Here is a 27433-nt window from a genome sequence, read left to right on the forward strand (position 1 = left end):
ATTTATAGTTGTTACTGCACACGTTAACATATTGTATACGACAAATTTTATAATTGTTTTTATGTCTATTAAAGAGCATCACTCATATAATCTGACTAACGTTTTTTCTTTCAGTGTCATTCTAGCAAAGTCATGGAGTCAGATACCACAAGTATGAGAGTTAGAAAATGTTTTCCATTGAGATTCTTACATAATTTGTAGGTCACGTGAACGACAAATTTTATAATTGTTTTTTATGTCTATTAAAGAGTATCACTTCGATTTTCCTTCCTGTGTCATTCTAGCAAAGTCATGGAGTCGGATCACCACAAGTTTGGGAGTTAGAAGATGTTTTCCATTGAAATCCTTAGAATAATTTATGGGTTATGTAACAATATTTGATATGTTTAATATTAATTTACCATTTTTGTAAAAGGATTAAACCAATTAGGTTTTTAATGGTATGTTCATAGTTCAAAGTACGTCATCATAAAATATTTATAATATTTGAATAAAATAAAGTGACTGTATTATGGTGGGACCAACTAGAGAAGGTAAGCGACAATAATAAGAAAAGAAAATTTCCAAATGAGCAGGGGAGGATGGTTGTTCGATGGCATAGGTATCTGTCTTTATTATTCCATTTAGCATTAAAAATTAGCAGGAAATATTTAAAGCTATTTCTGGGAGGAAGAAGTATAGAGATTTAGATATATTAGATAGATACATCAAACCTAGATGACAGGGAAAGAGAGAGAAGATTTCTAGAGGGTTTCAAGGGAGGAGACATGCCCAATTTCCCCCAACAACTCTGTTTCTTGCTTCCTTCTTCAAGATCTCAAAGGTTCAATTTTTCTTCTTTCTCTCTCTTACTTCTTTCATCTTACAACACTTCTCTTATCTGGGTTTCTTTCTTTTTTCTTTCGTTTGACTTTTACTATATTGGGTTTCCCTTTTTTGCTAATTTTATCTTATATTTTATGCTTTTTGTTCAATCTTGATGCATTTCTTGATGCGGGTATATCTTTATTTATGATTCTTGAATGAAATCAATGCATACTGTGTTGAGTTTGAGTCAGTAGCTTTATATCCTTTTTCTGTAAGATTTTTCAGCTCTTCTTCCTCCTTCCCGGGGTCCCCCCAACCCTTTCTAGTTACGAGAATCATCAATGATCTTCGATTTTCTGATAAAGATTTGGGCTTTGATCTTTTTGGGGGTTTTAAAAATTGTTTTCGTCCCTCGAAATTGATTTTGATCTTATCTCGATAGAGCTGTGAACTGTATGCATGTTCATGGCGGGTCTTTTTATGATATTGGATTGCATTTTTTTCATGATCAATAATGTTTTGGTTGCTTTATTTGATTAGATTCATTCAAACAAACTACAATGTGTAAATCAAAGAAAAGCATTAGTCAATTTAATGCCTAATTACATATGTAACTTGCATAACATGATGATACTGAGATGAGCAGCAAATACCTCAATTTGTTTACAAAAATTATAGCTTGAAGATGGTTCCTGCACCCCACCTACCTGGAGACCCGAATGAGTTGACTCAGCAATCTTACAATCAAGATTCATCCACGTGTCTTTCATCTGATCAATCTCAAAAGGATGATGATGTTGCTACACATGGGGTTCATTCTCAAGATCAATGCATCTCATCATCTGGTTCAGGTAGTTGATTGCTATAACTTTTTTTTTTTTGGATATATTGACTTTTTAAACCATCATACCATTATTCTTATTGAACTATAGTTTGCAATAACAAGCCATGTTAGAGAACTTGTGAAAATGTAAATGCTAAATAAACAATCTTTTTGAATACAATTGTGGAACAAAATTGATTTTTATTCATTTTTTCCTCAACTTAAAGACCATAACTTGATCATTCCAAAAAATTAAGTTTAAAATCTGTAAATCTTGGGGGGGGGGGGGGGGGGGGGGGTGGTTATTCATTAATTTTGAATACAATTGTGGAACACAATTGATTTTTATTAAAAAGGTTAAAAAGATGTAACTAATAAATAAAAGATTTTAGTAGACAAAAATCTATCAATTTTATTAAGTACACAAGTACAAAAAAAGCAATAAGGAATATTTTGGTGTTTTTACATAAATATTTATAATAGTTGAACATATTTTTAAAACCAAACATAAAACAATAAAGAATTCCATTATATCTCATGTCAACCAAATGCATGACAAATTCTAATTCCTTCATATTCCAATTCTTTTGATTGATTCCATTCCTTTTAAAAACATTATGCGAACCAAACACCCTTTAAGACTTTGTGATTCTAAAGATTAAAGAAACAAGGGTGTGTTCATATTCATATGGGTGTGATATAAAAGCCTAAAACTAAGGTTCAATAAATTGTCAAAAGTTAGGACTAAATATGAAAACCTTGTTTTCATTACTTTCTCTTTTAAGTTGTTACATTTGCACTAAAGTCGAAAAAAAACACTTATACATAGCCTATTGGCATAAGTTGTTTCTTTTTTAGTCAATGGGCTTGATGAGTTAAAGCAATTAATGTGGACTATCCTACATGGTTGTTTCTTTTTGACTTAATAAGTTAATATGGACAAAATGACTTTATGGGTTAAGCTTAAAAACTTCCCTTAATGTCTTAAAACACCTACCCTTTACCTAATCGCCATACTTCTTTTTTCCTCCTAACTCCTCTCACATTAAAAATCGATAAATATTGTAAATTTTTTTTGTTGGAATGTAAGGGTAAAATAGTTATTTAGTCTCATTCAGACGACTTATTTTAGTCTAGAAAAGAAACAAACCTTATGTATACAACACTTTATCCAGACAAACATCATTAACCGTTCAGTCACTATATCCATACATGAGTTAAGTAGAAAAGTAACAACACATTAGTAAAAGAACAAAAACGATCTTAGTAGTTCATAACACATTAAAATATGTAAAAGCAACCTACTTAAGCAAAACCTATATGATGTTCTACTTCCATTTTTAATACCCGAATTCATAATTTCACTAGTCATCACCCAAATACCAAAATTACCCCTCCCTTATCGCCAAAGTAAATAAAGTTCAATCGATTTTCTTAGTTTTTTTTCACTTTTAGAGAATGTGTTTATATGATTAGTTACTCTCTTTTTTCATGATATCTTCAAGATGAAACTCAAATGAAGCCATTTTTATTTATGGGCAATCCAAGTTTTGGCATGACAGGTGGTCTTCAAGCTGAAAAGACAACACCAATAGTATGTGACATGACATCTCATTCTTTTTTAATCCGTTTTTTTTTTCACGTATTCTACTTACTTTTTTGCTTTCAAAATCAGGTTGAAAATGTTTATGCTGATAATTACTTCAATGGACTCTATACCCCCTATGGACCACACCCTATTGTAAGTCCCGCTTACTTATGTAATCAAGATTCATGAATATACTCCCTATAATGAAACTATTATCAATATTTTGACCAGATTCAACCTCATATCATACAAATAGCTCCTGCCCGAGTTCCACTCCCCATAGATCTCTCAGAAGATGGCCCTATTTATGTCAATGCAAAACAATATCATGGTATTCTCAGAAGGAGACAGATTCGAGCCAAACTTGAAGCTCAAAACAAACTTGTCAAAAACCGAAGGGTACCCACAATCTTTCTTGATCTTAACATTAAGAAAGTAGATATCTTTAGTGATCTTTGTGTGTGAAATGACTTTTGCAGCCTTACCTTCATGAATCTAGACATAAACATGCTTTGAATAGGGTTAGAGGTTCAGGTGGGAGGTTTCTTCCCACCAAGAAACCTCAACAACAATCAAAACCTGCAAGATTCTTGACCTCCCATTTCCCTTCAAGCTATCAAGAAGCTAATCAATCTGGAATGGAACATGAACATTATCATGGGTATAGTGGCATTTCATGGGGGATAAGGGGAAATGAGGGGTTTTTAAGCACATCGGGTGGACAATCATGATTGGTTTGGTGGTTCTATATATTGGCTGGTGGGATAACACACCGGTTGGGCAACTCATCCTTGGCTTTGTTACTAAGTTTTTGATGTTCATTTTGTGTTTCATCGAGCTTAGGTTTATTGTATTTGTTTGGGAAAAGATTTGTAGCTTACTTGAATGGTGTTTGGAAATTTGAATTTCATAAATTGAAGGTTGGTTTATGATTATGGACATTGGAATTTGTTATGAAATTGGTTGGGATTGTATGTATAATTACATAAAATATCAAGTGTTTGAGTTTTACGGGATGTAGTATGAGAGTTTTGATATATTAATTTTCTTTAAATAGTTATCAGAATAAGTTAAATGTTAGTATTTAAGAAAAGCAAAGCTTTTGCCTTTTGCTAAGATGTTTTTTTGAAAACTGTAGACCTAAAAAGGTTTGTGCGTCCTCTTCTTAGCGTAGATGTAAATCAGAGTCTTCAGACATCTTTTAGTCTAAAAAACACGTATCTTAGGGTTTTTATTTATTTATTTTTTTAAAACCTAGATTAGTTTTAACTTTATCTATGATAAACAATTTGAAAAAAAAAAAGTTAAAATATTTAAAGAAAAAAGATTCGACGACACAATCATGATTTTTGTGACAAATTTACAAATAAAAATTTAATTACAATAATGGTCGTTAGAGAGATATGAAAAATAAATCGTAATATTGTCTTATATTTTTTGTGTCAAATTTTATAAAACATTATTTAATGCAATATCATTCATTTCTTGGGATAAATATTTATAACCGGTTTTTAATTGATTTAATTGAAAAGATAAAATGAAAATTTTGAAAATTTCATTTAAAACCAAAGTTTATTTCCATTCATTTTACGTGTTAAATTCTTTTATCCTTAATTAAAATGTTTAGGTATATCTTTGCGACCAAAGTTTGTTGGTTTTTATCAAATATATACGTTAATTCGTATCATTTTATTTTCATTTTTTATATAATAATACATTAAAGTCGATCTATATTTGTTAATTATTTATAATAAAGTCATAAAGTTATTGAAAAAACTCTTTTAAGTTTTTTTTTTTTTTTTTTTTTTTTTTTTTTTTTTTTTTTAAATCAGTTTAATTAGGTTTTAGAAAACACTGTAAAATTGGTCCTTGTGTTATTCAATTTTTTTTGGATAAGGTCTAAAAAGTTTTCAACTTGCATGGAAAGTCAAAAATCAAGAATTTTCTTTGGTTTTGGTCCGTGGAGGACTTGAAAAGACTGTTTTGCCATTTTTATTTCTTTTTTTGTATTTTTTATATTTCTTTAATAATTTATTAATTAAAAATAAAAAATGAAGGAATTGGGCCCACCGCCACCCTTATCGATACTCCTTTCTCTCTCTCTCTCTCTCTCTCTCTCTCTCTCTCTCTCTCTCTCTCTCTCCCCTATTCTTAAACACCAGCAAATCAAACTCTCAAAAAACACACATACAATTAACATAAACACACACACGCAAATCGATCTCTAGGTTTTTTTAGGAATAACGACTAACATAAACATACACAAATTGATGGCTGATGGAAATGAAAAAAGAAGAAGCAATGTATTTGGGTTTGCAATCGGATGTAATGTATTTGGGTTGTGTGGATTCCGATCTGGTATTCTACAAACCACAAATAGATCTAGATATTTGGTGATCCTACAACCAAGCGGCGTTAATGGTGGTGTTTGTGGATGGATCTCCGGGGGAGAGGAGGAAGACGTTCTTGCTCCACCCCTGACTTCAATCGTCATCGATGATGGATCTCCTAAGTTCGCCATCGTTCTAGGTGATGTTCATCGGGTGTGTTGTAGGTGGTGTTCATTGGAGCTCATCATCATTTCAGGCGGTGTTCTTCAGGTAGACTTTTGTATGTGGTTTTCGTTTCAGATCTGGCCTTCTCCATCTTCGTTTCAGATTTGGAAAGAACAAACACACCTTCAAGCATAGTAACCTTTTTTTCATGCGTAAAATTGGAGGTGGGAATTGTAAAGCTTGTATCTTGATGCAACTTTTGAAGATTATTGAAATTGATATTTTACAGTCTGTGTTTCAGATCTAGAACACACACGCACATACACACACACAGGGAGAGAGAACCTATGGGTGGGATGGACCCGGCATATATATATATATATATATATATATATATATATATATATATATATATATAATTTATTTATTTGTTTTTTAATTAATAAGGTATTATTACAAATATAAAAATAAAAAAAAATGAGAATGGCAAAGTAGTCCCTTTAACATTTTTTGGACTAAAATCACATGAAATTTTTGATTTTGGATCTTCCATGAAAGTTAAAAAACTTTGTAGACCCTATCCAAAGTTTTTTAAATACCACATGGACCAATTTTACAGTTTTGTCTTATATTTTAGTTTATTGTAGCAGTTTGCAGATGTTAAAAAAACAAACAGTCTTTTTTTCAAACTGCAAACGTTTGGTCTATCTATTCTACTACAAAGGTCTGGAGATATGGTCCACAGACTGTAAACATTTTGCCTTAGAAAAAACAAATAACACCTTAATATGCAAGGATCACCTACTTGGACAGATAAAAATAAAGCAAGGAGGAACATAACTATAGAATAAAAAATGTGATATTCTAAAATAAAGTATATAACTAAATTAAAGAATACTTCTTTTGTTTAAAATCAAGATAACATTTTTTATTGTATTGAAATTTCTGACTTCTATAGGTAAGTTTTTAATAGAAAATTCCTTTAAGGATGATAGATAGTCATTGGTTGACTTTGGAAATATCTATGTGACCCACTTACTTATAAAAAAGCTTTTATGTATTCCGTTCAATTATAAAAATATAGAAAGATAGAGATCGATTATGTAATAGGGTTTATTTATGTCAAAATTGGAAAATAGCCAACAAAAAACATATAATTTATATTTAATTGATGACCAAATTACAAATGTCTATACATCAACTATCTAATTTAAATATTTATTAGTCAACGTATTAAAACCAAACTTTGAATTAAAAAAAAAATAAAAAAAAATGAAAGTGAAGAATGACAAAGAGGGAGGCTAGATTTGTACGTTTTGGAAAAGCCTCTAGAATTTATGTTAGTTTTTGCATAATGATTTTAAAGACTAAACTTAATACAAATATATAATGGTTTTGATGGAATGAACTTTTAAGTAGTATTTGAAATAGGTTTGAAAGAAAAAAAAAAAGTCTTGATTGAGGAATAAATGAACTCTTTTCAAAGGAGGAAGGTAAAGTTTTGAAAGGTGAGTAATTTGGAATAACCAAAGGGCTTGTACCCAGCGGTATCCGATGTTGCCCTCTCTCTTTGAGGTTGAGGGTTCAAGTCCCGTCGTGAACATATGTGGATTTAAAGTGTAGTTTAGGAGTAGGTTAGATTTGCCGTTTAAAAAAAGTAATTTGGAATAAATGAACTCTTTGTAAGAGTATTTATTGATTATATGTAAAGTTTTGAAAAACAACTAATTTAGAAGTCTTTATTTGATGAACTTAGTAATTAACTGTCCCAAAATGTCGGGAGTTCCAATTATGTTTATTAAGATGTTTGGGATTATATTTGATATACATAAACTTGATTGTATTGTTTCATATTATTATTGTGTGATTGTATGCATAAATGTGGGCCAATCAAAATTAAATAAAAATTTAATTAATTAAATAAATAAACAAGGGTATTTTAGTAATTTAATAAACAGCTTCCACAAATAGTCCTTGTAATCACGCTATCATTCACTTTTAACCTAATTTCTTTTCTTATATACAGCCGTCATTAGCAGCAACAACAGGTCACCGCCTCATCCCTTTCAATCGGCGCCCTGCACTTCACATCTAATCCCCAAATTCATTGGCCGACAACAAAACGTCAATTACCGTTGTCGTCGACTGTCACACCCCAAAACCACGAACGGCGGAAACGTTCAGGGGTGGAGGACGTCATGTACAGTATCACAACAGTGTAATATAATAAACAAGCAACAACATCATCCATTGCATTATAAGTAAAGTTTTAATACATGTGTGTTCTTTCATTGTAATAAGACACCAAAAATATACAATCAAAATAAAAGACGAGACTTGTCTGCTTCGACTTCTCAAAACCTGGCCTCCGTACCTGTCTACTGATGACCTGAGAATACAAGTTATTTTGAAAGCGAGTATCAGCTTTAAGCTGGTGAATTCATAAGTATATAAGTGTCATTGCCTTGTTTGTGAAAATATGTTATGAAAGCCATGTAAACCTTTAAATGAAAATGTTGAGGTAAGTATGAAATCCCTAGAAAAACCCTTATTTTCTATAAGTATGAAATGTAGTCTTCTACCAAGACCCGAATGTTCTGTATATATGAAGTGTAGTCTTCTACCAAGACCCGAATGTTTTGTAAGTATGAAGTGTAGTTTTTGTATTGACTAGTACTAAAAGTGCTTGGTCTAACTCATCGTTTATGTGAAAGGTATCACAAAATAAAGTAATAGGAAATACGTAATAAAGTAAATGTTAGCCGGAGGTACTGGTGCTAACATGTGCTTTATATAACCTAATGAACATCCAAAGATTGTCCAATTGTCTTCTGTAGCAGCAGCAGGGCGAGGGAAGGGTTAGTCCCCGAAAAGGTACTCCTAGTATAAGTAATAACCGTAGGCATCCGTAGATGTTCATCACCCACTGTTGCTAACAGATGGGTTCCGGAATGGTTAGTCCCATACGTATATCCCGAGGTACTGTGGGATAGAGGCCTATCTAGGTATCCCGAGGTACTGTGGGATAGGCAGGAAGATTTACACAGAAGGTACTAATAAATCATCCTCGCAATTTGAGATACAAACATTCACTATAAACAAGTATACACAGGTAAAGGTATCTACGTAAAGGTACTCTTGTAATGTGTTCATGTATCATGTAACCATATGTAAAGGTACTCATGTATCAGGTAAGGTTCTAGTAAGAACTCATGAATGAACTGACTCTTGTGTGATTCCTTGTAATAGAAGTAATGTTTGATATCTTCAAATTATCCCTATGATAATCTACTGTAATATAACTGGATGATCATGTAGGTTTGTACACTCTTACTACTCAAGAGTGTGGGAAACTAAATGAAAGATGTACGCTATAACATCAATACATATATAAGAATATAAGTGTATATGCATAGTTTAGTTCAAGAATGAAAAATGGTTTTTGTAAGACATCTATGGGTTTTGAACAATAATTAACAATGACTTGATGTCATTTTAATAAACATTTCAAAGGTAAAACATTTGGTAACAATGTGTTTTTAAAATGTAAAACCATTTCATGCATCACATTTTGTAGCATGTGAACTATGTTAAACAACAAACACAGTTATAAAATACATATCAATGATTAAATAACATGTTTGTTTCTACTTGTAATCCCCCCTCCCCCCCATTAAAGCATTTTAAAATCATTTAAAATATTGATTAGGGGTATGAACTCACTTGAAAGTTTGAAGATAGCGAGATGGAAAACCGGGTAGAGTTTCGTCTCGGGAAACAGATTTTTCTCGGGATTCTCGGGAGTAAAATCGACCTTCGGGACTTGAGCAAAAAGACCAGGGCTTCGGGTTTGAACGGGCACGGAAAACGAGGCAAAACGCAAGAGAAATGAGAAGAAATGAGCAATTTTTCCGGAAACCCTCGCATTCTATTTATAGGGGTCTGAGAAGCCTCGGTACGCGGGGCGTACGCTCGTACGCAACGCGTACACGTACGTCATGCATGACCGAGTCCTCGACTGCCTCGGCTTCGGATGGGACGGATCGGGTCGGATGGGGCGGGTCGGTAGCTTCGCATAGGGGCGACGTGGACGGACCGAGACCAAGGCCCTCGGGTACGCGGGGCGTACGAGGTTACGCAGCGCGTAACTCGGATGAGGACGCTGACTCCTCCCTCGGATATTACCGGATTTTTGAATTAATTTTATATATAATTTATTTAATAAACTTCAAAAAATCATATCTCCTTCATACGAACTCCGTTTTCGATGGTCTTTATATCCACGCGAACGTGAGACTACACTCTACAACTTTCGTTTAGACTCCGTTGGCAAATTCCGAAATTGTTTTTATTATTTAATTATAAAATGACGTGATTAAGGAATTTCTTTAAAAATTCATAACTTCTTTATCTGAAGTCGGTTTTTGTCAGACTTTTCACCGCTGAAATATCATTGTCGAGACCTTCGATTCTCGTTTAGGTCATTCTGGCCGAAAGTCGCTCGATCTCCGATTCGAGTTTTTAGCTGTCTGTTGCTAAGCCGAACTTGGAAAAATCTTAACTTCAATATACGAAGTCGGATTTGGGCGTTCTTTTTACGTAAGATCCCGGTTTAATGACATTTAAACATAGGGGGAATTAAAATAGAACTTTTTGGACATTTTATTATCAAAGTTAATTTTATTAATTCAAAAGTGGTTACAATACTTGACTTTTTAGGTCATTACAAAGAGTTGAAATATCGGGTTGTCACATCGACGGTCCTCCGCCACTTGTCACCAACACTCCATGGCTGCTATTTCTTCTTTCACGGTCAATTGTGCCTCCAACACTGCACAGTTGCTGCTTCTTCCATCACAAGGGAGCGTAAATGGTGGTGATTTTAGGGGCATAAACTTCTTTGGATTGGGATACTCCTTAACAGATTACGTCACCGTCAAATGAACAGCTAAACCGGGAAGATTTTTAATGATTAAAAATGGATGGATCGGGAAGAGACTCCTTGGTAGATGACTAATCCAAATCATGGGAAAATATAAGAAAGTTGGATGAGGGACGTGCCTAACACCTAGACAAATAATTACATAGGTAACCTTTCTTTTCCAATTTTATAAACACATGTTCGCTTAATTTCTTATTATTTGTTCATTGTGTGTGTACCTTCTTAGAGTAGTGTCGACTGGTTTTGTTGGAATAGTGTTTTGCGTACTCTTCTATCGACATCATTTCTTCAATTCAAACTTTCAATTAGTTAAAGTCTCAACTCCCTAATTGTCGTTTTCTGTTTTCCCATTTTCCATCTTTTTATCTTGTCTACTTTCTTAAATGATAAAAACATGATTATCTATAATCCTTTTTTCTTAATTTTCAAGAAAATTAACTCTTGAGCAACACCAAGAGAGTAGAATAGGCTTTAATTTTCCCTTTTGTTTAATGACAATAAGACCCTTAACAGACCAACCGTAAGCAACTTTTACTTCATTGAAAATTCATTGAGACCATTAAGGACCAAAATGTTTATACTTTGTCCTTTGTCCTATTCACAACCATTTTTGGATACACAGCTGTTTGGTGACCTAGACACAACTAGAGAAGAAAACCACAGTAACATATACCTCTATGATTCAAACCAATATTTGTATAAAGAAAAACAATTCCATCAATTTATCCATCGGTCCATGCTAGAGACAATCTGATGCAGCTATAAAGAGTGTTCGAAAACAATTTAGTGTTTACTTTTTCTAGTTAGATACCCATGAGAACAACTCTCCTTTTGTAGAAAATTAGACTGAGATGTTGTCGATGTACTCTTTTATGAATGCAAAGAGTATTAATGGATGATATTGGTGCGATTCCAATTCTATTGGAATGGAATCACGAATTCCAATTCTGTTGAAATGGAATCATGAATTCTAATTCTGTTGGAATGGAGTATGGATATTTTGTCACTGATTTATGCATGTTCTACAATTCTTGGTTATTGGTTTTGGTGCAATCCACAAGTCTACATATTTTTCCAAAGGAATTTAGTTTTCTATTTTTCATTTGCTAATGCATTATTGGAATCTAAACTACAATTTGGTTTTGTTTTCATAGAAGTTGATGTCTGAAGAACGGACCACAAAATTTGAAAGTGATTCTAAGCAACATTATTCTTTTAAAATGTATTAGTGTCGTTGTTAGATTTTAATGTTTTCTTTCCCGTTTTGAAAGTTTTTTTAGTCTTATTCTTTAACAAAAAATGTAATTCTTAACAATTATTACCCGTATTCAATAAGAAATAATGTATTTTTTTTGTTTTTATTCTTCAATTGATTGTTCAAGAATTTGTTATTCTACAAGAAGTTTTCAAAGTCATGATATTTATGGTTCAAGAATATTTTTATTATTTATGGTTCAATAATATTTTTATTTTTGAATATACTCATAAATATATCTGAATGTCCGAATTAAAAGAATTATAATTCGTAAAATTGGATTTTTAAAATTAATAGAATTTATGATCCCTTAAAATATGAAAATTTCCTTTATTAAATATATATTAATTGACTAAAATACCCTTGTAATTAAATTAGATGATATTTTTCAATTATATATAATTCAATAAAATATATTAATCACTTTCTTAAAATAAGTAAAATTGAGTGGCCCACATTTATGTATTTAATAACACAATAATTATTTTGAATAGAATAACCTATGCCTCTATATATATATATATATATATATATATATATATATATATATATATATATATATATATATATATATATATATATGTATGTATGTATTAAAAAGGATGGTGGCCAATGCATGTTAGGCTTATGGAGTATCCTTATTAATGAAACCAAATAAAAATGTAAAGAAAGAGAATTAAGCCAAAGAAAAAGAATTATTTCCATTATTTGGTACAATTGAAAATTAATCAGATAAATATACCTGTCAATAATTTTTTTTGTTAGGTTGTATTAAACAAGAAAAGATAAATAAGTTTTTACAATTTTTTAAACAACGTTTTTTGTAATAATATCATTATGAGTTATATATTAATTTGTCAAATTATACATTATTTTAGTTTTTAATTTTGTTAATAATGTTCTACCATGTATTTTTTTATAATTGTTAATTAACATTTTACATATATATTTTCCAATGCAATACAAACATGTTTTAAACAAAAAGGATAATATATATATATATATATATATATATATATATATATATATATATATATATATATATATATATATATATATGAAATGTTAAAACAATTATGTAACATATATATTAAATATTAATAAGTAGAATAAAAAGTAGAACCTGATGATAAGAAGTGGGAGGGTTTGAACATGAAATGAGCTTGGTACTTCCAAGTCTCCGTTTTTTTTCTCCGTGTATTTATTTTGCATTTTCTCTTCATTTCTTTTTAAAATGCGGAGAATTAATTAGGTGGAATGAGAATTAGTTTCTCTCTTATTTCCTTATTCTTGCTAGTAAACAAACATGGGAAATGAAATGGATTCCATTTCTCTTCCTTTATTTCACTATACCAAACACCCCCTAAAATCGAAATTTATGATTGTGAAGACAAGCCAAAACACAAACATAATTAAAATCAATATCACATATGTCTTTGTCTCCTAATATGTTTGTTGTCTTGTAACCCCTCAAGATTGGCCTTGGATGCCACAAAAGCATATAATGAAGCCTCTACTACCGAATACAACCCTAGACAACCAAATTGAATGGATAAAGGAACAAGTGGTCACTGGATGTCTTCGAAGACAAGAACTCCACAAACTTTCATATCCTCAATCAACCCACATAACTCTTTGTCAAAGAACAATGACGTCACTTCTATATGTATAAGTTAATACGTCCTCAAGCCAAAGAAAAGTTTGACAATACACATACAAATCGAAACAAAAGTAGCTTCTCCCGCATGTCACCAAACTATGAAAGAAAAACACAGACTCAATATGATCGAACACAGACTCAATATGACCGATTCATTAATAAAACATTTGTTTATGCAAACAACCCCTCCAAGAAGCTCACCCACAATAACGGTCTTCCAATGTTAACATGTATAAACCCTCATGAAGGTTCCTACTATCACATTAATATCAAAGTAGTTTAGTTTTCTTAATATTTGGTTCAATACCCAATCTAGGATCGGTCATCCAACACTCTCTAAATCTCCTATGATGGTCCTATCATTAAGTTATCATTCATGAAGGAAATTTTTCTTGAAAATTTTGAGGCATCAACCGTCGATAACGGTTTGTTCTAAAAAAATTGAAAGGAAAAGAAAAGTGTATAATGTTATAATTTGTATTTTCGTATAGTTATAAAAAAAATGAAAATGATATTTTTTATTGAATTTTAGAGAAAAAATAAACAAAACAAAACAATGCAATCTCTATTAACTTTTCCTCTTCGAAGAAACTCAAAGACACGATTATTTTTTCTTCCTTATTTTTCACTCTTTTTTTGAGAACACGTTGCTAGTGATTTGGTTAACTCCTTTGCCAAGGAATTCACTGTGTGTGTGTGAGAGAGAGAGAGAGAGGGAGGTGGCGATGGTGTCGTACAAGAGCTTGTTGATCTACGGCGTCGGCGGAATAGCGGTGGCCGGAATGGCATTGTTGGTAGCCTTTCAGGAAAAGTTAGTTTACGTACCCGTCTTGCCTGGTCTCACCAAGTCCTATCCAATCACCCCGGATCGTCTCCGCCTCATTTTCGAAGACGTATGGCTTACTTCCTCCGATGGTGTCCGCCTTCATTCATGGTTCATCAAGTTCTCTCCCAATTCCACAGGTCACCATCTCTATCTCTCGATATATAAACATGCATACATCAACTCACATATGTGATCTACTTTCCCGTTATGCATCACTTCTGTTCAAATTGTGGAAATTCGTCTCTGCTGGTGAATTTAGGGTTTATATGTGTTTTAATTTACCCTATCGGATGATCACTGACGATCCATTCGGAAGAGAATTCCTCACTTTATTACTCGTTAACTTAGCTCCATCTCCTCTCAAATTTGCGATTTCTGCAACAAAATGTTAAAAGTATTCTTCAATTTAGCTCCATCTGTTCCCAAATTTTGGGATTAAGAGTATACATGTTCAATTTGCAGGCCCAACTATTCTGTTCTTCCAAGAAAACGCTGGTAGTATCCTTCTTGGTGATATAAATTCTGAATATATGTATCATATATGATCATCGAAAGCCTTGACTTATGAACTAATAGACATTGCACATCGTCTTGAAATGGTGCGCATTATGTTACAAAACCTTCACTGCAATGTTTTCATGCTTTCTTACAGAGGGTATGGTGCTAGTGATGGTTATCCTTCTCAAGAAGGAATCACCATGGATGCACAGGTTTGCTTTCTAGCCAATACTTTTTATATAATTTCATTTTGCTTTCTCTATCTTTTACACATCCATCTTTTTTCATTTTCACCAGGCTGCTTTAGATCACCTGAGTCAAAGAACAGACATAGACACTACTCAAATAGTAGTATTTGGAAGGTCTCTTGGTGGGGCAGTTGGTGCTGTGGTCACCAAAAATAATCCAGATAAGGTATATATAATAATATATTTTATGAACTTATTTATAAAAAAAGTTCATTAACTTATGATTTTTCAGGTGGCTGCATTGATATTGGAGAACACTTTTACTTCAATTCTAGACATGGCTGGAGTTTTATTACCTTTTCTGAAGTATTTCATTGGAGGAAGCTCAAGCAATTCTAAAACCCCAAAAATTCTGAATTTTGTTGTCAGGTCTCCTTGGAACACTATAGATGTAATTGGACAGGTATTATTCATTCGATATACACTAAAAAGTGTAAAGATTTATCTTTTTTATAGTTTTATACATCAAAAAGTTGAAAGCTTTTATTGGATATACACAGATAAAACAGCCGATTTTGTTTCTTTCTGGGCTACAAGATGAGATGATTCCTCCATCTCACATGGAGATGTTATATGCAAAAGCAGCATTGCATAACAAAAGATGCATTTTTGTGGATTTCCCTAATGGCAAACATATGGACACGTGGCTGGCTGGTGGTGATGAGTATTGGGAAGCTGTTCAGACATTTTTACAGGAAAATGTGTTGGAGAATGGAAATGGTATGTTTTAGATCAATCTTTTTACATTTTTTAAATAGTATTTGTGTAAAGTGCATGTTTATATATTTATTATAAGCACTTGGAATTTATTGGAAACAGTTTTTGTAACTCTTGAGATTTTTAACAATTGCAGTGGTCAAAAGCTCTTTGTGATCTGCCATGCCTTCTTCCTGCACAAATATGAAAATACATTGGGATTTTTTGGGCTCATGAAAAGGGTCCAGATCTTTTTTTTTTTTTTTTTTTTTGTAGAATTGCAAATATTATATGATTTTTAAGAAAATAGAAAGTGGTGTAGATTCCAGCTTTATACAGATGCATATAGAGTTTTACCGTATCAAGTCTTTAACCACCAGTAGAATCGAATCATTAGAAACCGGCTACAGTGGCTATTGTCAGTCAAAATGATGTTTGTGTTTAAACAGTTAAACTTACTTTAAGGATAAATAAATAATTTTTTTCATCTAACTTCTCCCATTTTGGTTTCTAAACTTAATATCATTTTTATTTTATTTTTTTCTTTTCACCTCCTAACTTTGATGTTTCACTGTTTCTTTTTGTCTTCCCGTCTACTTTTCAAGCTTTAAAATGTTTCAATGCAACATGATACAACATATTTACAAAGTCTAAACCTTGACGTAAAACTCAACGCGAAAATAAAAGGATTGACACGACAAGTCATGATAATTAAATGAGTCAAGTTATGTTAAAGGGTATGATCATCGCATTGTTATTAGAAAAGTAACATCATATCAACATCATATCATCTTCACTACATTCTTACTACCACACTATTAACCCTTGGAAATAGTTAGGGTGTGACTATATGTATCACCATTAGCCCTTGTGGTTGAGTTTCTTGGACCCTTTCGTCGTTTTTATCGTCGAGGTTCTTAGGTTGGGATTGAGAAAATGAGACTTGAGTTTGGGGGAGATGGTTTGTTCAATTATTGAGGTTAAGATGGTTGTTGAAAATCTTGGAATTGTGATGATCGAATTGTTGTGGTATAGGTTGTTGGAATTAATTTGGGGGGTATGAATAAGTAGTGAATAGATGTTGAATTGGAGATGCTAAAATTTACATATAATTACCAACATGTGAGAAATGATCATTTGAAGTGTTTGAGGTTTCTCGGGTGTTTGGAGTGGTTTGGGTATTTTGGTTTGGATCCATAATTTGAAGAGAATAAGATATAGAAAGAAAATGTATGTGTTTGTAGTCAGGGGTGGTTCCACTATGGTGCCCATAAGGCTAAGCGGAGTGGCTCGCCATATACCATCGTTAAACTCGCTAAGCAGCTTGGAACACTGCCCCCTAGCGCTCACTAGGGGGCTCGCCACTGGAGGCTCGTCACTATGTTGGCGAGAAGAGAGAATGTGAGAAATGAATGCGATTGGTCCGTGTGTGGTTTGACAGGATTACTAATTTGCTTGACAAAATTCAATTTATGAATTCAATTTAACAAACTTTGCTCTGTAATAAAAATGGCGATTTTGTTGTTCTAAAGAGAAGAAGATAAAGTGTCTAAGCTTTTTCAAAAGAAGAGAAGATAAAGCAGATGAAATATGATATATTCATTGAATGGTCCTTGCAGTTTTACTTTATCTAAAAACTTAGGTGTTGTTTTTTTTTTTTCTAAAAAACCTCTTCTGACCTCTTATTGTTGCGCCGCGCAACACTTGACTCTTCGCAGCTGTTTGTTTTTTAGAATACTTCTGACTTAAAAACTGTTGCGCGTGTGCTGCGTGGCGCAACACTAAATTAGCTGCTTCAAACCTCTTCACGTCTTACTTTAACTTACTGCAGCAGTCTGCAGACGTTAAAAAACAAACAAACTTTTTTTAAATGTTGCAGCTGTTTGTTCCACCTCTTCTGCTACAGAGGGTTGCAGAGGTGGTCCACAGACTTCAGACATTTTTGCTTCGAAAAAACAAACAACACCTTAGTCCCTTGAGTTTTAAGATTCTTTCTAAAATGAAAGCTATGTTTCATAATGATATCACAATGTTCATTTATAATAATAATAATAATAATAATAATAATAATAATAATAATAATAAAACAAATAAATAATTAAATTTAACAATTACATTGGTAAAATAAGTTAAATTAGTGATATATCAATATTTTGTAACATACTGTTGATTATCAAACGTTCAAACTTATTTAATACCGGTAAAACATATACCGTTGATTATCAAATATTATATTAATTGTTTGTAGTTTAGAAAAATAAAATTTGTTTAATATTTATGTACAAAAAATGTTTCTATATTAAAATAAAGTAATTCAATTAAATTAGAAAAAAAAATAAAAAAATGGAATGCTAGGAGTGTTATCACTCTCTACCAAATGCTAAGATTAAGTGCTAAATATTCAAAAATGAGGTGGCACTTCAAAGTATGATGTGACAAGGTGTTAGGAGTGTTATCACTTCCTTTAACTTAATGACATCGACAACCCCTGTTTTTTTCTTTCAGACATAAAGTAAAAAATTTCGGATTTTTCGTCTTTTCTACTATTGTGCCACTACGTAAAAAAAAATGTGTCACCAACAACACCTAATACTAAATCTAGCATCTGTCCATGTTTATAGTGTGAAATATGTATAAAATGGTTGAAATTTATGAATAAAAGCTAGTGCAATTTAAATATAGTTTTTTTTTTTTTTTTTACATAGCAACAACAATAAGGAACAATCTAAATCGTGAGCGTTTAAGGCTAGCCAATAGAATGCCTTGTAATCTCCTGTGATTGTAGCCAAGCCATAACACATTTACGTCCCTTTGGGCTGGTGTTCACGCTTAGACATCTATGCCATGTCGGACCTCATTTGTAGACCCTTGCCCCATATAGGAAGGTCTTAGGGTTTAACTCTCTCAATCCCTTAACTGACACGATAAAAATCCAAAACAACACAACACGTTTCTCAGTGCTAACTAAAGCTTTTATCTCAATTTTGGTGCCACTGTAGGTTGTAGCCACACCCTTTGACCAAAAAGTATTTTGGTCTATTTTGCGACATATCTTTTATAAAAGAGAATTGTGTTATCTAATAAAATATTTTTCGGAGTAATGCATTTATCTAAAAAATAAAGTAGTCAACCAATATTATATAAGAAAGAAACCCATCTGCCCCTCTTTCTCTCTCATACACACACAAATACAAAATTCCATGTTCTTTTTTTGTTTTATATGAAGTTAATGGATGCTAAAATCCATCTCTGAAAATCAAGTTTTCTTTTCAGCGCACATACAGTGAACGTGTTTTCTCCTCGGAGAGCGACGGCGACAATGGACGCTGCCGGAGCCGCTGCATACAATCCTCGGACCGTCGAAGAAGTCTTCAGAGATTACAAAGGCCGTCGTAGTGGCATGATCAAGGCCCTCACAACCGGTGCGCCTAATCTCTTCTAATTCCTTTCCTAATTATCCAATCTCAATTTCTCACTCAACGAATTTGCTCAAGTTTCAAGTCTCTAGGGTTCAATTCCTAATATCTGATATCTTCTATTTGTTTCGCATTGTAGATGTTGAAGATTTTTTCCGGCAGTGCGATCCTGGTTCGTTCCTAGGGTTTCAATTTTCCAGCCGTTCTTAACTTCTTTTTATCACTTTCTCCCCGTATCATATGTTTTACAATTTCATCAGCCGAAGATATATGATTAGGTTTTCTATTTCCTTTTTAAAAAGGATATAATTGTGTGATGTTTTGGAGCTATTCGGATCAAACATGCTATAGAAACAATTGGGGCTACTCTTGTTTTTATAAACTTACTTCATGTTTTGGTGTTTTCAGAGAAAGAAAATCTGTGCTTGTATGGATTCCCTAGCGAACAATGGGAGGTTAACCTACCTGCAGAAGAGGTCCCTCCAGAGCTTCCTGAGCCTGCATTAGGTATCAATTTTGCAAGAGATGGAATGCAAGAAAACGACTGGTTGGCTTTAGTTGCTGTCCACAGTGATGCATGGCTACTTTCTGTAGCATTCTATTTTGGTGCTAGATTTGGTTTTGACAAATCCGACAGGTTCTTTCATCTCTGTTTTCCTTCATCAATGGTGGTTAGGTTACTTTTATAATCATTAATTCTGATGTAGGAAACGTTTGTTCAACATGATAAATGATCTCCCAACAATCTTTGAAGTCGTGAGTGGAAACACCAAGAAACAAACAAAGATGGCTAACCACAGCAACAACAACAAATCAAAGTCAAACACCAAAGGGGTATGATATGATTTAAGAGACTTTGTTTTATTGATAATATATTGAAAATCTGTTTTGGTTGAATGTTTGATATGAACAGCAAGGGTCTGAATCCTTTCAGGGGAAGTATGGTAAGGTGGATGAGGAAGAAGAAGATGAGGAGGAGGATGAACATGGTGATGCATTGTGTGGGGCCTGTGGAGAGAATTATGCTTCCGATGAGTTTTGGATTTGCTGTGATTTGTGTGAGAGGTGGTTTCATGGGAAGTGTGTAAAGATTACTCCTGCAAAAGCTGAGCATATTAAGCACTATAAATGTCCTAGTTGTAGCACCAAGAGAGCACGACCTTGATGGTTGAATTTGAGACAAGTGTAGGAAAGAATGTTGGTTTTAATATGGTGTTTTGGTTATTTTAGTCATTTAGATGGTGTTAATGGAGAAAGACTTGAGATCTTTTTAATTTTATCAACTTGTCCATGGAAATTGCAAAAAGAAAATGTTTTTCTTGGAATCTCTAGTTAACCCATGATTGCTTTTATGGATCTGTTTAACAAATTATCAGAACATTTTGCTTAAAACTGTTAAATGAAACATGCATGTGCTTATGTTTAGTTGGACAAAAGAATAAAATGGACTAGGTAATTGAATAAACAAAGATAATAGGAGTCATTACCTTCGATTTGGATATGCTTTTGTTCTTTGATGTTGAACCGGGTTGTTGGAGAGGTAGAGTGCACTAATATTATCACAATACACAATATTTGTCTGCTTGTCGAATTCTTAGATGATATTTTTAGGATATATGATTTGTTAAAAACTTTATCAGACAAAATTTTAAATTTTGAGAGTAAACTTATTTTACAAATTTTATTTCATGGGATGAACGATGCTTATATAGACATTATTTTACAAACACAATATATAACTAACTATTGTTAGTCAATTACACATACTATTCTACATTATTGAATTATTACAAACTACACATACCTAACAAACACATTGGATGTTACTATGCATTATCGACCTATGTGTCATACACACAATACATTCATACTATTACATATATATTGGATGTTACTATGTATCATTGACCTATGTGTCCTACATACAATACATTCATACTATTATATATCTGACAAAAATCAATATATTATAATTATTATATGTTTGACAGGTAATAATTGTATCGTGTTTGAACAGTAGTATCGTATATTGTGTTTGCTCTTATCTCTTCCTCCTAACTGACGTCATTGCGTGTATCATTATTGATGCTTCTTCTAAATTTTCTTTACACTATTGACAATGATGTCTTCTTGCATTGAGGATTATTTGGCATAGTTTTTTTTTTATCTCTCCTAGTAACTCAACAAGATGCTTGGTGAGTTCTTCAAATGTATTGACTGCTTGTAATCCTGCTTGATTAATCTGCCTTGTGTTGTCTTGGGAATAAAATAGCATAATATCACTAAAATAGTTGATTCAAACTTTTGTTTTTTTTATTTCTATCGGTGCCTATTCTGGAATTGGAAAGATAGACAACTACTAATGCTGAGACAAAATGATCAAATGTTGTTGACTCCCATTTGTACTAGGACAATTGTTGGGACTAGTAGTTTGGATTCTTCATCAAAAAACGGATAACTTGTATGTAATTTGATAAAAATATTTTTTTTCTTTGCAAACCGGTGGTTGCCATATAATATATAAATCACAAAATAAATACATTCAAATATTCGAAACTGAAAAGCTTTCTGAGTTAAAACCACAAACATAAGAAAATGGCAAAATAGCCTACACAAGCTATAAAGTAGAAGAAATTTCAATCATCCATGCCATGACTTTTGCCTTTAGCTGTACACAAGCAAGGATTGAAACAGGTTCCTCTTCCAATAAATTCATTTGCACCATAATTTCTTTTTAACAAAACATCTTTATCTTTATAAGTTATATAGCAATCAATCTGTTGACAACAGAAACCATTTCATTTTCATAAAAAGCCTGCTCCACTTAGCAACCTCACTGTTTCATTAGGAATGATAACATTAGGGTTCCTAACAGTAACAGGTGGGTCCACCTTCCCTTTCCCCTTCCCCTTTGACGAGACACTCCACAGACTACCACCACCACCAGAAGATTTATCAGCAGCTTTTGATTTCATCAGCGGATGCTTCCCATTCTTCTTCCCCATCCCATTTGCCACCAACCACCGCGACCCCGCCTTCTCTTGTTTCGCATTCGACCCCCACCCCCAAATTCCCTTTTTACCCCCCTCATTCCCACTCCCACTCTCACTCTCACTCTTCACACCCGCAACATGAACCTCCACAACCTTAAACTGAGGAACCAAAACACTTTCTTCCTCAACAACCACCACCTTATTATCTTCTTCAACATCTTTAACTTTCACCTCTTCTTCTTCTTCTTCGGGTTTTCTCCAGTAAATGGAGCTGTGAATTTTGGGTTTTGGTGGGACAAATACGCGTTCCACTTGAACAAGAGCAAGCATCGGTGTCCCCACCGGTTCAAAGTTTCTTAACGGGTCACGAAGCTGAACCATTAACGCAACCGTAAAATTATTCCCCAACAACCCCCCTTTCTTGTTTTTACCTCCTCTTTTTACCCTTGCCATGTCACTAGCATGATGAGCTGTAAGAATTCTTGAAGTTCTTTCACTCTCGTCGATTTCACCGCTATCCAATCTCATCCATTCGTCTAAACTCACTGACAAACCCATCATCCCATCCATACCATCATCATCATTATCATCATGTCCATTGTTCTTAACATCCAGCAACTGCAACCCCCCAGTTCCCAAATTTACCCTTTTACCCTCGAGAGCAGAAACTTCACCTATGGATTTTGGGCTTACGTTTGAAGGTGCTTCATTATCAGACATCCCGGATTGTATTCTTAACCCCTCCATTGATAAAGCTTCGATCTTGTTCATTGCCAATGGTGCAAGATCCTCTAAAGATACATATTCTGGATCTGTATCCCCCAAATCGTATTTTCTTGATCTTTGACTTTCACTTTTACCTACGATGGATGATGATGATTCTTGTTCTAAAGCTATTTGTTGGATGGTTTTTCCAGATATATCTTCTAAAGGCATGAGCTTGTTTGCTTGAAATGAAAGCTTTTCAATACCAACAGAAGCTAAACCTTGTAAAACATCCATAACTCCAGACCCCATTTCTGCAGGGACAACAACTGGACTTGAAACCTGCATGATCAAATTCCCTCCATTTTTACCATTCTTGAAAATCTCAGGGCTCATTGACCTCAAAAAACCTCCATTACTTGTCTCAACAAAAGGACCTAAATTGTCTCCAAGTGGAGGAAGCTCTAGTGGCTCTTCAGGAGAAAAGTCAACTTGACTTTTTGTACTCGATTCGAAAACCTTCTCGTTTAGACCCCACTCACGCATCAAAGCTTCTGATTCCATGTCTTCCATGATCGATGCTTTTGTTTTGTTATGTTCTTCGGGTAACATTGAGGTCGATGAAGAGTCACAAATGAACCCTATTTCATCATCATCATCATCAAGATTGAAGTTGAATAAAGAAGAACCATTGGTCAATGCATCTTTTTCAAATTGTCTTAGTAAACGTTCTCGTGGAGAGTTTGACTCACTTTCAGAAGTCAAACTGAAGGGGCTGTGGTCTATTCCAAGCATGTTTAAGAAATCTTCAGCTACAACTTCAGTAGCATGATCTAATTTCAGTGCCTTTCCTTTCTCTTTATAACCGATTTTAACCTCCATGTTTTCATTTTCTTCATATTCAAAACCTGCAACACTTTCTGTTTCTGTCCCCTTCAAACCCTCTTCATCTTCTTTTGGATTTTCGCTTTCTTCTTGAGAATCTGAATCTTCATTCACATTGTTCAAGGCCAACTCCAATTCTTGCATGATTAATTCTTTTTCATCAAAGCTTTGATCTTTTAAAGTACCCTCTTCTTCATCTTCTTTTAGATTCTCACTTTCTTCTTGAGAATCTGACACTTCATTCACATTACTGAAGGCCAATTCCAATTCTTGCATGATTAATTCTTTTTCATCAAATCTCTGATCTTTTAAAGTACCTTGTTCCTCTTCATAAGCTTTTATATCATGTTCTGGTGTTGCCTTTTCTTTCACAGAAAACTCTATTCCTTGTTCTAGGATAGAAAACTCACTTTTCTCAGGATCAGGAGTGTCAAAGTCTTGAACATCTCTTTTGGTTTCATAGTCAACAGATATGGTTGACTTATCTTCATCGAGTTTCTTATACAGCATACTAACAGATTCAGAAAGTTCTGATTTTGAAACTGGAAAAACCTCATGAAGATCCTTTATATCTTCTACAGAACGATTGTATGAACGAGACATAACAGGAAGACTTTCACCTCGCTTCATTTGACTTTGAACAGGAGATTTAACGTTGTCAACTACTGAATACCCAAAGCTGACATTCATACTTGCACCTTTTGCCTTGCCTGATAATCTATATGTAGTACTCCACTTTCCTGAACTTTTTTCATCTTCAAGCTCTTCTAATGTAAGAGGGAGTAATCTAGTAAGGTCAACCCTGTGTTTTCCCAAGTCAAGCTCAGGATCTCCATACACAGATGCATACAATAAAAAGTGTTTTGCTTCATATTTAGCTGAGTGATGGGGCCCACTCCTGCTACCATAAACAGAGCAAGTGTTGGTCAACAGTTCTTCAAATTCAGCTACACCTTGTGAAACTGATGCAGGGTGAGTGGTCAACTCACCATCACGTCTCTTCCACTTGACACAGAGTGTGAGATTATCAAAACTTGGTGGGAGTCCTTCGATTGAATGGACTTGAAGAGAGAAGCAACAGTTGAATCTCTTGTTGCGGACATGTGTGAAAGATTTGAAGGTGTTCCAACTCCAAATGGACTTCTTGTCTTTTAGAAACCGATCTTCATTGTTGATTTTAGATTTAGATTTTGTTTCAGGGAGATGAGGTTTTACAATGGCTTTTGATCTGCTACTAGCTGTAGAGTTTATGATGCTCCTGGGATGTGTTTTATCTTCATATAATGCTTTAGTCAATACATCGATATCCTTGAACAATATTCCATTTCCAGAACCCTCACCACTTCTCCTTTTGAGCTCATTTTTTGACATCCTCTTCACTACCTACAGTTCAACGAATATCAAAATAAACCTTTTAGGAAAAGCTCAATTCACGAATCCTACCAAAACAGCACTGTTCATGAAACTTTTCAAACTTCAAATTTGAACTATCAAATTCAAGTTCGAGAGAATCGAATTGATGAAAATACAGTCAAATCCAGGTACCGGAGGTCCTAAATCCTAATTCGTTTAAAATTCAAATACAACATAATCCAGTTCAAAAAAATTCGAGTTCAGATTCAACAAAACTTGATTCGATTCACTACTAAAATTTTCCAGCATGATAATACGGAATACTTCAACTATGTAATGTAACGATATAGAGGAGTGGAAGTTAAACCACTTACCTCGATAAATCCGTGGGCACAAAGAACATGAAAACCCTAGATTAATCCCTTGAAGGAAGCCTTCTGTACTCCTTAAACTTCAAGCTTCTGATTGCGTGTGTGAATAAGAAAATGGAATTTCTTGCAACTACAGTTACAAATCTTTGTAACGCTAAGCCTATCTCTCTCTCTCTCTCTCTCTCTCTCTCTCTCTCTGGTTGACCCTCTTTTGTTCGGAGTTCAAACAATAAAAATATGTCTGAAATGCCATCGTTAGTTGGTGCAGTGCACGTGATCGTTTCGTATTTTACATTTTGCCCCTTATACTTTCACAAATTTTTATCATAAACTTCCTCACTTCATAGGGGTATTAAATATGATAATTATGATACGTGCTTTAAAGTTTTACAACTATATTTATAAATGCTATTGATCTAGGTTGTGTGTATATAGCGATTTTGTGGAGCTATGTGTTTAAATACAAACCTTGTATAGGTCGATTAATTTACATTTTTAATAACTTTTGAGAGTCATAGAAACACAACTTCCTTTTTAAATAGTGGTTGAACTAAAAATGTTATTTAATAGTTGTATTATACTTTATGTAACAATAAATATATATTTTTTGGTCCTTCAATAAATCTTTTATTCAAATCTAGTCATTGTTGTCAACTAAGTTAGCTACATGTTGAATATAACATATTTGATGTATTTTATGAGACTAGTCATGGATTCTAGCAAAGGGAGAAAAGGAATCATTATTTTCTTTTTTCTTTTTCTTTTTTTGGAAAGAGACCAAAGTCTCATCAAATTTATTTACTTTTATAAAAAGAACCATAATTTCAAAAAACATTGACAAGGTGAATAAGACGACTATCATATTTATGTCATTTTTTCATTAATTTACAAGGGAAAATTAATAATAAATCAATGTTCCTATAATATAAATTTTTGACTAGATCAACTACAAAAATCTTTCAAGGCCGATATTGTCATATGAAAGTTATATTCATATAAACTTGTATTTCTGGCTTTTAAATAAACTAATTCAAATTTGATACATTGTTTCAAAAATTATCATACTTTTTACATTGTCACTCACACCACTTATGGATACTTAGTATTTACAAGAAAATATATGCCTGAAATTTGAATATTCAAATTTTGGAGGTGACAAATCTACTTTTGGTTGTATCTTTTTGGAAAAGACGGATATCAATTTGTAAGCCCAAATATGGCCCACTTTGCTATAAGAATTCAAAATATGGGCGCCATTCGCCAGATTTTCGCAAGCTGGGCTAGGATTTCATTATGAATTTTTAGATTTTAGATGATTGATTGGCAATTTGGCATTTTTATGAAACATGCAAAAATAGTCCCTGTGGTTGGCAAAAATATATAGTTTTGGTCCAAAACGAAATGTTGGTACACTACTGGTCCAATTTTAGATCTTTCTACTTTTTTTGGTCCCTATACACTTGAAAAGACGATTTTGCCCTTATAACTTATATTTTTAATTTTCTTTAATTGTTGAAACATATATGTTAAATTAATATATATATATATATATATATATATATATATATATATTAACTTAAAAAAAAGGTCTACCCACCATTTCTCTTTCCCTTTTTCTCAACAAAAATGCACACACACACACACTCAAGAAAGAACATATCACTACTAGTGGTCGTCACCATCACCACCGATTTCTACCACCGTTCGCCACCATCACCATTGACTGCCACCATTTTCCACCATAAACATCCAATCCCACCCTTAGCCCCATCTTTCCTTCCTCATGCCCGATAAACTTCCCCATCAACACTACCCTTCTAATCGATTTGGTTCTAATTTGGAGTTGTTGTTCATTAATTTGCAAGAGAAGGA

General features: G+C 33.3%; 4 protein-coding genes across 7 annotated transcripts; 3 read left to right on the forward strand and 1 right to left on the reverse strand.

Annotated features, from left to right (window-relative positions):
- Positions 1-586: 586 nt before the first annotated feature.
- LOC145063202 (nuclear transcription factor Y subunit A-3-like) lies at positions 587-4229 on the forward strand. Of its 3 annotated transcripts, none has more exons than XM_079010789.1 (6): positions 587-823; positions 1348-1658; positions 3136-3224; positions 3306-3371; positions 3450-3617; positions 3698-4229. In XM_079010789.1, exons 2-6 carry the CDS (start codon positions 1493-1495, stop codon positions 3947-3949), a joined length of 741 nt encoding a protein of 246 aa, XP_078866915.1. In that variant the 5' UTR covers positions 587-823; positions 1348-1492; the 3' UTR covers positions 3950-4229. The 3 variants fall into 3 exon arrangements, with proteins under 3 accessions (XP_078866915.1, XP_078866916.1, XP_078866914.1); XM_079010790.1 differs by having other exon boundaries at positions 1454-1658; XM_079010788.1 differs by having other exon boundaries at positions 1486-1658.
- A 9949-nt stretch (positions 4230-14178) lies between these two features.
- On the forward strand, positions 14179-16325 carry LOC145063541 (alpha/beta hydrolase domain-containing protein WAV2-like). Its single transcript, XM_079011138.1, has 7 exons — positions 14179-14533; positions 14859-14894; positions 14973-15106; positions 15192-15308; positions 15375-15545; positions 15643-15862; positions 15996-16325. Exons 1-7 carry the CDS (start codon positions 14296-14298, stop codon positions 16013-16015), a joined length of 936 nt encoding a protein of 311 aa, XP_078867264.1. The 5' UTR covers positions 14179-14295; the 3' UTR covers positions 16016-16325.
- Positions 16326-19024: 2699 nt separating this feature from the next.
- LOC145062007 (PHD finger protein ALFIN-LIKE 5-like) lies at positions 19025-20579 on the forward strand. Of its 2 annotated transcripts, none has more exons than XM_079009618.1 (5): positions 19025-19260; positions 19394-19426; positions 19663-19891; positions 19962-20088; positions 20189-20579. In XM_079009618.1, exons 1-5 carry the CDS (start codon positions 19158-19160, stop codon positions 20417-20419), a joined length of 723 nt encoding a protein of 240 aa, XP_078865744.1. In that variant the 5' UTR covers positions 19025-19157; the 3' UTR covers positions 20420-20579. The 2 variants fall into 2 exon arrangements, with proteins under 2 accessions (XP_078865744.1, XP_078865743.1); XM_079009617.1 differs by having other exon boundaries at positions 19031-19260; positions 20168-20579.
- A 1192-nt stretch (positions 20580-21771) lies between these two features.
- On the reverse strand, positions 21772-25777 carry LOC145061177 (EEIG1/EHBP1 protein amino-terminal domain protein). Its single transcript, XM_079008579.1, has 2 exons — positions 25565-25777; positions 21772-25220 (listed from the first exon to the last, which is right to left on the reverse strand). Exon 2 carries the CDS (start codon positions 25206-25208, stop codon positions 22059-22061), a length of 3150 nt encoding a protein of 1049 aa, XP_078864705.1. The 5' UTR covers positions 25209-25220; positions 25565-25777; the 3' UTR covers positions 21772-22058.
- Between the last annotated feature and the right edge of the window lie 1656 nt (positions 25778-27433).

This window comes from Lactuca serriola, chromosome 7, assembly GCF_051521515.1.
Source record: "Lactuca serriola cultivar US96UC23 chromosome 7, Lser_US96UC23_V15, whole genome shotgun sequence".
Taxonomy (NCBI): domain Eukaryota; kingdom Viridiplantae; phylum Streptophyta; class Magnoliopsida; order Asterales; family Asteraceae; genus Lactuca; species Lactuca serriola.

Bases quoted from the DNA above. Each gene is read 5' to 3' on its own strand.
- LOC145063202 (XM_079010788.1), top strand. From the start codon at position 768: ATGCCCAATTTCCCCCAACAACTCTGTTTCTTGCTTCCTTCTTCAAGA. The intron at 3,225-3,305 runs GTATGTGACATG...TTTCAAAATCAG, and splicing joins CTGAAAAGACAACACCAATA to GTTGAAAATGTTTATGCTGA. The intron at 3,372-3,449 runs GTAAGTCCCGCT...TATTTTGACCAG, and splicing joins CCTATGGACCACACCCTATT to ATTCAACCTCATATCATACA.
- LOC145063541 (XM_079011138.1), top strand. From the start codon at position 14,296: ATGGTGTCGTACAAGAGCTTGTTGATCTACGGCGTCGGCGGAATAGCG. The intron at 15,107-15,191 runs GTTTGCTTTCTA...CATTTTCACCAG, and splicing joins GAATCACCATGGATGCACAG to GCTGCTTTAGATCACCTGAG. The intron at 15,546-15,642 runs GTATTATTCATT...GGATATACACAG, and splicing joins CTATAGATGTAATTGGACAG to ATAAAACAGCCGATTTTGTT.
- LOC145062007 (XM_079009617.1), top strand. From the start codon at position 19,158: ATGGACGCTGCCGGAGCCGCTGCATACAATCCTCGGACCGTCGAAGAA. The intron at 19,261-19,393 runs GTGCGCCTAATC...TTCGCATTGTAG, and splicing joins GATCAAGGCCCTCACAACCG to ATGTTGAAGATTTTTTCCGG. The intron at 19,892-19,961 runs GTTCTTTCATCT...ATTCTGATGTAG, and splicing joins GGTTTTGACAAATCCGACAG to GAAACGTTTGTTCAACATGA.
- LOC145061177 (XM_079008579.1), bottom strand. From the start codon at position 25,208: ATGTCAAAAAATGAGCTCAAAAGGAGAAGTGGTGAGGGTTCTGGAAAT.